Consider the following 9551-nt stretch of genomic DNA (forward strand, 5'->3'; position numbering starts at 1 on the left):
TTAATTTTCATAATAACCCTGCAATGATTGTTACTCCCGTTTCACATATGAAGACTCTGGGGACAGAGAGGCTCAACAAACTTGGCCAAGGTCATGAAGCTAGAAAGTGGCAGAGCTGTAACTTAAGCCCAGGAGTTCACATTATGATAACAAACACTTTGTTGTTTGGGTGGTTAATACTTATTTTAGTTACAGAAATACTATCAGAACTTTAACTTTGTTCTTGCTATGAATTCCAAAATTCAAAATTCTAAGGCTTTATTTCATAGGAGCAGAAAGCTTTGTCTTTCTTCTTCAGAGCAGCTGCCAGGCTTGAACTGTGCACCTTGTGGTTTGCAGTTCAGTGAGTATCTTTATGGAGCCACCATGCTCCGATTACATGTAGTAATAACCTAAAAGTTGTTGGGGGACAGAGATGCTGGAACAGAAGAGGATCAATAGTAAAGGTTGCTGTTGTCGCTAGTTATCTCCAAAGGCTGGGCATAACAAGTTAGGTTCAGTGAACTTGGGGATTTAGTGACCACATGGGGTCCAGATGTGGCACAGCAGGATAAGCACTGGACCATGAGATTGGTCTGAACCCCAAGGTAGGCAGTTCACACTCACCAGCTGCTCCTGAGATATTCTGCACAGGGTTGCTGTTGAGTTGGAACTGACTTGAAGGGTAACAGTGACCATGTGAGGAACCCTCGTGGTGTAAGTGGGTTAAATGCTGGGTCATTAACTGAACAGTTGGCAGTTCAAACCCACCAGCCACTCTGCAGGAAGATGAGGCAGTTTGTTTCCATAAAGAAACCTATGTAGCAGTTCTGCTTTTACCTATAGGTTGCTATGAGTCGAGTCAACTCTACGGCAGTTTGCGTAATCACCATGTTTTCTTAGGATCTTCTGGGATAACAATAAAATTCCTACAGGAACTGGAAGGGAGTACTGAAAAACACTTTTTTTTTTTAAACATTCAACCATCGTTATGAGCTGAGTATGCTAAAATGAGGGCAGTGTTCAGAATAATTTATTTATTTCAAAATCTTATCAGCATGCCAAGTGAAAGGAATCAGACACAACGGACAAATATTATATGACCCCCATTTAAAAGAAACAGGCTAATGCATAGGGACTAAAGTTTCTTAGTGATCGTTGGGAGTGGGTAGAAGGGAAAAATGTGGTACTAAGGTGTACCGGGTTTTTCTGTTAAGGTGATAGGAAATTTTGGAAATGGATAGTAATGATGGTTGCACTATATAGTGACAGTACTTAAGGCCAACAAACATTCCATGTAAACATGGTTGAAATGTTAAATGTTCTGTTACATACAAGTGGTTGTAGAAAAACTCCGATATATTTTCATTCCATTTGGCATGAACTTTTTGAAGTCCCCTTGTGTGTATAATTATTACCACAATAAAATAATAATTGAAAAATAACAACTATTGCTGCATGGACCAAATGCGCTATTTGTCATTTAACCTTGTACCAGCAACTTAACTGCATGGCGCATGCGTTTCCTAAATGTTACTGTGGAGATAGATAACCCTTATTATAAGAGACTGTTCTAAGGATAAAATGAGATACTTACAAAATGTTTAGCAAATTTTGACATATCAAGAGAATGATGTGTAAGAAGTTAACACTTATATTTTGAATGGACAAAGCCAACTTCTTATATTAAGGGAAATAATAATCATTATTTTGAAAAATGCTTGGGATACTTCTAAATATTTTAGTTGAATGAGAACTAAAGCCTGAGAAGGTGAAACTTGCTCAAACATACTAAAAGCAGGGAGTGGACAAAGTCTCAAAACTTTAAAACAGTCCCAACACCCTTAGACCATGTTACATACCCTTAAAGAGAAGATGAATAGAAGCAAAGGAGTATGCAATTTGCCTTAAAAAGAAACAAACAAAAACCACCTTTGTATTTGAAGAAAAGACTCCACATAAATAACTTTGTTGTCAAGGTAAACGTGCCAATCTCTGCACACCAGTTCCTGATTACCTGTTGTTCCTGCCGCTGCTGCCTTCTATGTTTCTTAGCTGGTAGAGGAGGAGGTGTGTCATTTAAAGGAAAAGGATCGACAGATGTAGCCATGACTTCAGGCCAAGGGGCTGATGGAGGTTGTGTGACAGGAAGAGGAGAAAGGGTGGAAGGAAACATAAATCCAGAACAGACAGGTGATCTTTGCTTTATAGGAGAAAGAGAAAGTAGAGATGTGTCCATACAAAAGAATAAAACAACGACAACAACAAAAAAAATGAAAGCAAAAAATCAGATTGCTCTGTTTCACTACGTTTTTATCAAGAAGTCACAAATGATGGACAGTATCTTTCAAGTCAGCCTCATGTTTAAACCCCACACTGCATGCTACTGGATTGCAGAAAGTATTTTAATGACTATTATTTGCTATGTCTCAAAATGTTTTTCAAAAGCATATCATTCAAAGAAAAATATACACTGCACAGCAAAACAGAAAACAAAAATCAAACTGGAAAGGCAATTCTAAAATCAACAATATTAGAAAGATTTTGAATGGTTCTCAGAAAAAAAATCTTAGATTGGGTTACAATGTTGAAGATACCAGAATTTATTTCTTTGGACTAGTCCTCACAGTTTCGTCTCCATTCTGCACCATGAAAGGCATGACTCCTAGTATTTTAAATGGTACAGCAGTATTCCCAAATTGGCATGTTTTATAAACTCCAGCACTCTGGCCTCTGGTCAAACAGATGTATAATTGTCTCACACACACCCTCATTTTCAGTTCACCAGGAGGTAATTTTTGATAAAAGCAAAAGTAGTGAATGAATGAAATGGCATGCCAACACACCTCTTTATTCTGTGGCTGGCCCACCAGCACAGCTGTGGCAGGCTCAGTGGCAACAGCATCAGCATCAGCGGGGGACTGAGTGGAAAGGGACAGATTCGTGGAATTGCCACATGGCTCATTAATTTCATTTACACTGATATAACCCTAAAAGGAGGAATTCAGAAATTAGACACAAAGAAAGCAAAAGCTGAGGCATGCGAGAGTTAATTAATGTTCCCAGTACAATGGAGTTAGCTTAAAGCAGCATAGCCAAGTATCTGTGATATGATCAAATGTTTCATTAATGGGATAATCAGCAATTAAAATAGATTTAAAGTGCTTCATCTTGAAAAGCTCTTTTCTAAACATTAAAAATAATTTCTTTCTGATAAAATCACTAGGACTACATTGCAAATAACTCAACACCTTCAACTGTCAAATCCCCAGTGGTATCAGCATTCATTCTGTTCACTAGATAAGGTTGCCATTATATACACATTTAAAATAATCCTATATACCAAGTCTGCAATGTAACATTTACAACAAATTCACTCACTCCCTAAAACAGGAGCCTTTCCCACAAATCTTCCTTTATAGATTTTTCTCTTTTATTCTGTTTCTTGACCAATTAGTGGATAAGAAGAAGTGGGTCAAGGTATCCTGGCTTTTTGCAATAATAAAGTCTTTATACAATTTATTTGTGATGGAATTTAAATGTTGAGCATCTCAAATAAATCAGATAAAAAGAACACAGTTCTCAATTAAGTGAACTTTTCCTAGATACACACACACACACACACACACACACACACACCCCTAAGGTGGAGTAGCAACTACAGTACTAAAGTTTTAATTAAAAAATTTAAAGCAGCTTCCCCCACCCCAGCTCAAACCCCAGGATAGAGAATTTCCCATAATTTTTTAATTTAATAATTCAGTTTTGGCATCAGCTTAAGAGAAAATACCTTAAATCAAATTTATCAAAATCAGAATTCTTGAATTTATGTTCGTAGAAAAAGCACTCACAAATATTCATGAAAAGTAATTGTACAGTCATATTTTTATTTTACTCACTCCAACAAAACAATGTATATATATATATATATATATATATATATATATATATTTTTTTTTTTTGGAAGGATAAAGGACATAAATAATCTCTCTCTTTTAAAAGATAAATTGAGTTAACTTTGACACTTGTCTTCTTAGATCGGCCCAATTAATCATTTTAAAAAGTGGCTCCAACCAAGGCAAGACTGGGCTGGAAATCAAGGTCTTCACTGAGACTTACAATTATGAAAAAATGAAAAAAGCTAAAGTTAACCTTATAAATTGGAGGCATCAAAATGCTACTAAATATAGCCATGCATTTCAGAAAGGGGCAATAGATATCATGTAAAGCTTTATATAACGCTAAACAGAAAGAAGGAAGTAGTCATTGGTGCTGTCAGATTTCATTTTATTTTATGATAACTAGTCAGGATGAAAAGTAACAATTTCGTATTACTCTTTTGTGTAATATGTAGGAGAATGTTTTTAGTAAAACTTAAGTTTGTTTGTTCTCTTATATGGATCAGAGATCATAGGCTAATTAATTGCTCCAAAAATATGTACCGTTTGAAAAAGTAGAAATTGTTTAAAAGGGATAAGTCATAAATGTATCCATCACTCCTGAGTGAAAAAAGAGAGTCATGAAAATCTTGGGCATCTGTGAGTATGTCTATGTGGTTCAGGAAAGAGAACACATACAGCTACTCAACATGCATGAGAACTGCAGACACACAATAATACAAATCAAACTGCCACCACCACCAACAAAACGTGCTTCTGACCCCAAGAACTCTGCACAGCAAAAGAACAAGGGGAAAACAGAAAAAGAATATTTCACTAGGAAATGAAAAACTTAGAACCCATCCTTGGAAACCCTATACAGCAGTGGTGGGGAAACTCTTTTTCTGCCAAAAAAATTTATAACATCATTCACAGGCCATACAAAATTATCAGCTTAAAAAGTAGCCTGCTATATACATTTGGCCAAACATTGAATTAACTTACCCCTAATGTGATGGCTAAGGAGCTCTGGTAGCGTAGTGGTTACGAATCGGGCTGCTAATCTTACGGTCAGCAGTTGGAAACTACCAGCTGTTCCGTGGGAGAAAGATGAGACTTTTTGCTCCCGTAAAGATTTACCGTCTCAGAAACCCTATGCAGGGTGGCTATGAGTCGGAACTGACTCCACGGCACATAGCAACAACAATGTGATGGCTGGCTCTGTGGTTGCTTTGGCAGGGCCAGATCAAATACAGGGTCACTATAGTGGTTACGAGTCGGGCTGCCAACCTCAAGGTCAGCTGTTCAAAACTACCAGCTGTTCCGCAGGAGAAAGATGAGGCATTCTGCTCCCATAAAGATTTACAGACTCGGAAACCCTGTGCAGGGTCATTATAAGTCAGAACCAACTTCACGGTACTTAACAATAACAACAACATAAGTTGGAACCAACTTGATGGTACTTTACAACAATTCATTTGTAAATCACAAATCCTCCAAACTCATTATGTCCAGAGTCAAACTTCAAATCTCCCTTCTTGTACCTATTCTTTCCTCATCTTCCTTATTTCAGTAAAAGACACTCACAACCCATCCAATTATTCAAAGTGGAATTATGAGATCATCCTGATTCCTCTCCTTACTGCATCACTACATCCAATCTATCGGCAAGATCTGTCAACTGTAACACCACATCTAATCCTGCTAATTCTCCCCATCTCTCAGTCACAGCTCTCATCAAAGCTAACAACATCTCCAGCCTAAGGTGCTGCAATAGCTTCAGACTGATTTCCCTACATCTTTCCTTACTCCTTTGAATCCAGAATGCACAGAGCAGCCACTGTAATTTTTAAAACATGTACATCAAATAATGCTATCTCTCTCTCTCTGCTTAAACTACCTGTTGGCTTCCCATTGCACATAAAAAAAATCATACCTCTGCTACCTGGGCTCACAAAACCTACCCCCACCCACCTCACTGAGGAGTATGAGTATGGGGGCTCTGGAGAATAAGCACTGAACTGCAAAACACAAGGTTGATGGTTCAAGCCTACTAGCCATTCCATGGAAATCTATACAGGATTGCTGAGTCAGAACCAACTCGATGACACTTAACAATAACAGCCCATCTCATTGGCATTCCCTTATACCAATATCTTGTACTCATTACATTCTATTAACAACCATTCTTTGTTCATTGAGCCTACCAGTTCAGATCCTGAATGTCTTGATCTAAGTATCTCTCTCTCACAACAGTAATATAGCTTAAGCACTATTGCTAACATCCCATTTTATACAAAAAGGTTCAATAACCACCCCAAGGAGCAAAAACAGGGATGGAAACTCACAAAGCCCTTGCTCTTAGTCATTATAATAAGCAGCCGCTCATTATAGAAGCTTCTTGAGGACACGATTTTATCTACCTTGCTCACATACCTTGCTCTGGTGCCTGGATGCAAGCCTGTTACATAGTAGGCACTTCAGAAATACATGTAGAACACCATCTAAGTCAATCCCCTTGTTTTCCAGATGATGGAGAGATGCAGAGAGGTCAGACAGGGAAAGAGTCACAATGCAAAGAGAAAGCTGGAGCAATATCTTATGTACCCATATTATGCATTAAATTGTGTCCTTCCCCTTCCCTGAAATTCTGTTGAAATCCTAACTCTTAGGCCTGTCAATTTAGGAATCCCACTGGCTCAGTGCTTAAGCACTTGACTCAACTGCTAACCAAAAGGTTGGCAGTTTAAATCTGCCAGCTGCTTCTTGGGAAAAACATGTGGCAGTCTGCTCTAGTAGAGATCACAGTTTTGAAAACCCTACAGAGAAGTTCTACTCTATTCATTAGATTTGCTATGAATCAAAATCAACTGGACAACAAGTTTGGATTTTGGTTCGGTTTGGTACCTGTCAATATGACCCTGTTTGGAAACAGAATTTTTCTCTTATTTGTGTTGATGAGGTCATTCTGAAATAAGGGTGGGTCCTAAACCTAATCCCTTTTGGGTAGGTAATGTTTTATACAAAGAACGGAATAGACATTACACCACACCAAGGGATGGGTAGAGGTGGGGAGACAACATGAGGAACTGTCTACAAACCAAGGAATGCTACGGAACTTGTACAGTTTATTGACAAAAAAAAGACCCTCCCCTTCTTCACAGATCTCCCGATTTGGACTTCTAGCCTCCAACACTGTGAGACAATTATTTCTGCTCATTCAAGTCACTAATTTAGGTACTTTTTGTTACGATAGCACTAGATAATTAAGAAACATCTCAACTTTTGGTCTCTCCAGGGCTCCTTCACAAGGTACTCTACTTAGTATTTTGCAGAAAAATAAGTAAAACTGAAGACAAATTCTACCTACATAAGGAGTCCCGGTGTGGCACTGCAGAATGAGCATTGGACTGTTACCAGTAAAGTTGCCAGTTCAAAACCACCAGCCACTCCTCAGAAACCCTATATAAGGTCACTACAAGTTGGAATCAACTTGATGGCACTCAACAACAACAAGAAGAACCAACACAGGAACTCAAATACATGAATGTGAATTCAGATTATTTAACTTTTTTCCTCATCAATAATTTAACTGTAGAGATAAGAGTTACTTGATAATAATCATTTCTTTCCTCTGTCCTCCAATGCCTCCACTGAAAACAAAGCCACTCTATCATGAATCAATCTTCATCCTGAGTCCTCTACACTCCTACTTTGCCAGTAACTTCCACTCTTCCTATTTAGCTACATAAGAACCACAACCAGGGTGAATAAAAACTTAGTAACTTTTATTCCATATGGGATCCTGTATCAAAAATTGTATTTGTTTAATAAATTATTATTTTATCTACTCCCAAATGGTATGTGAGGGGCCATTGTGTCACAGTGGGTTATACGTTGGGCTGTTAACTGCAAGGTCAGCAGTTTGAGGCCACTAGGCTCTTCTCGGGAGAAAGATGATCCATACAGGGTGACAATGAGTCAGAACCAGCTCAATGACCTACACACAGCCAGACAGCCAAGTGATATGTGTGGGAGGGAGAGGTGGCTAATTAAACTTCCAAATTATATATTTTTCTAATTAAGTCATATTCATAGCAATAAAATCAATTTTCCAATAAAACTGACTAGTGATATTAAGGAGTCCTGGTAAGGTGCTATAGGGTAAACACTGAACTGCTAATTAGCAGCTCCTTGGAAGCCCTATACAAGGTTACTATAAGCTGGAACTGACTAGATGGCACTTAAAACAGTGATATTAGATATTTCACACACACAAAAATCTCTTACACAATGAATCTGAAGAATGTTAAAATTTTACCCTAGAAAATTTTATCAAATTGTTCCCATGTATTTTAATTAATAACTGAAAATATTAACTGTGCAAATATGTTACATAGATTGTAAAATATGTGCCTTCTTTTTAAAAATACTTATGCAATGCAAAGACCAAAGTTACTATCAACCTATTTAAGAGAATTTTAGAAAACAGGAAATTAGAGTGGCTTATGGAGCCCTGGTGTTGGCATTGTGGGTTAATGTGCTGGACTGCAAAGTCGGCTTGAACCACAAGGTCAGCGGTTCAAACTCACCAGATACTCCATGGAAACCCTATACAGGGTAGCTATGGGTTGGAACCATCTCGATGGCACTTAACAACAACATGTTTTACATTATAGTTTGTTGCTGTTGTTAAGTGGCATTGAGCTGGTTCTGATTTATAGCAATCCTTTATGGGGTTTCTGGTGTCTTTGAACCACTGATCCTGTGGTTAGCAGTCCAGTGCTTATCCTACAGTGCCACACCAGAACAAGGTATTAAATGGGGCATGTTTTTTAAAAAAGGCAATACTATCACATTTTAAGAAATTCTGGTGTGGCACTGTAGGATCAGTGCTAGACTGAATCATAAGGTCAGCAGTTCAAGCCCACCGGCTGCTCCTCAGAAACTCTATACAGGGTCTCTATGAGTTAGAATGGACTCGACCACACTTAACAACAACATTCCATTTTAAGTGTTCTTCCAAAAATATAAATGGTAAGAATCTCTACAAATGAATTTTTCTTGCTATTAAGTACCATTGAGCTGGTTCCGACTCACAGCAACCCTGTAAAGCGTTTCCAAGGAGCTACATTTGCTATTATGGAAGAAATATTTTAGTATGGATTTTTGAATAATGGAAAAATTCTATGAAATTGAATGATCTAATGAAGAATTTGAAGGAGCTATTTCTCAAAATGCTTCTGAGGTACCCATTATGCACGTCTATGAATCAGAATGGACTCGAGGCAACTGTTCTTTTATTATTATGAGTATTTTATTTCACATATTTACATAAAATACTCTTTATAGAAATTTCTGGTTCTGTTGTCTTTTTAAAAGCAACTTACCAATGTTAGTTTTTTTGTTATTATAATAATTTGATATAGTAGCAAACTTCTTCCTTAGCTTTTTAGAAATCATAAAATCTAAAAAAAACTATTTTCTCACTCAGCCAGGATTATCATTTTCCAAATCAGAGTTAAAATATTCCACCAGTACACCAGTGCAGAGCTATAAAAAATCATTTGGGAAAGAGTTATGATGGGGAATAGAGATGAAGGATATTTGTGATAAAGAATATATACAAGTTAATGTAAACAGAAATTTGGAAAAAAATGAAACAACATTCATTTTTTAAAAAGATAAAGAAAA

General features: G+C 37.4%; 1 protein-coding gene across 1 annotated transcript in view; it reads right to left on the reverse strand.

Annotated features, from left to right (window-relative positions):
* Positions 1-9551, reverse strand: part of PHLDB2 (pleckstrin homology-like domain, family B, member 2) — a 144309-nt gene that overhangs the window by 36512 nt on the left and 98246 nt on the right. Inside the window, exon 10 of the mRNA XM_006864215.1 lies at positions 2826-2969. Within this exon, the coding sequence (XP_006864277.1) occupies positions 2826-2969 (144 nt within the window). The remainder of the gene's footprint in view (positions 1-2825; positions 2970-9551) is intronic.

The sequence above is a fragment of the Chrysochloris asiatica genome, unplaced genomic scaffold (assembly GCF_000296735.1).
Source record: "Chrysochloris asiatica unplaced genomic scaffold, ChrAsi1.0 scaffold00061, whole genome shotgun sequence".
NCBI lineage: Eukaryota > Metazoa > Chordata > Mammalia > Afrosoricida > Chrysochloridae > Chrysochloris > Chrysochloris asiatica.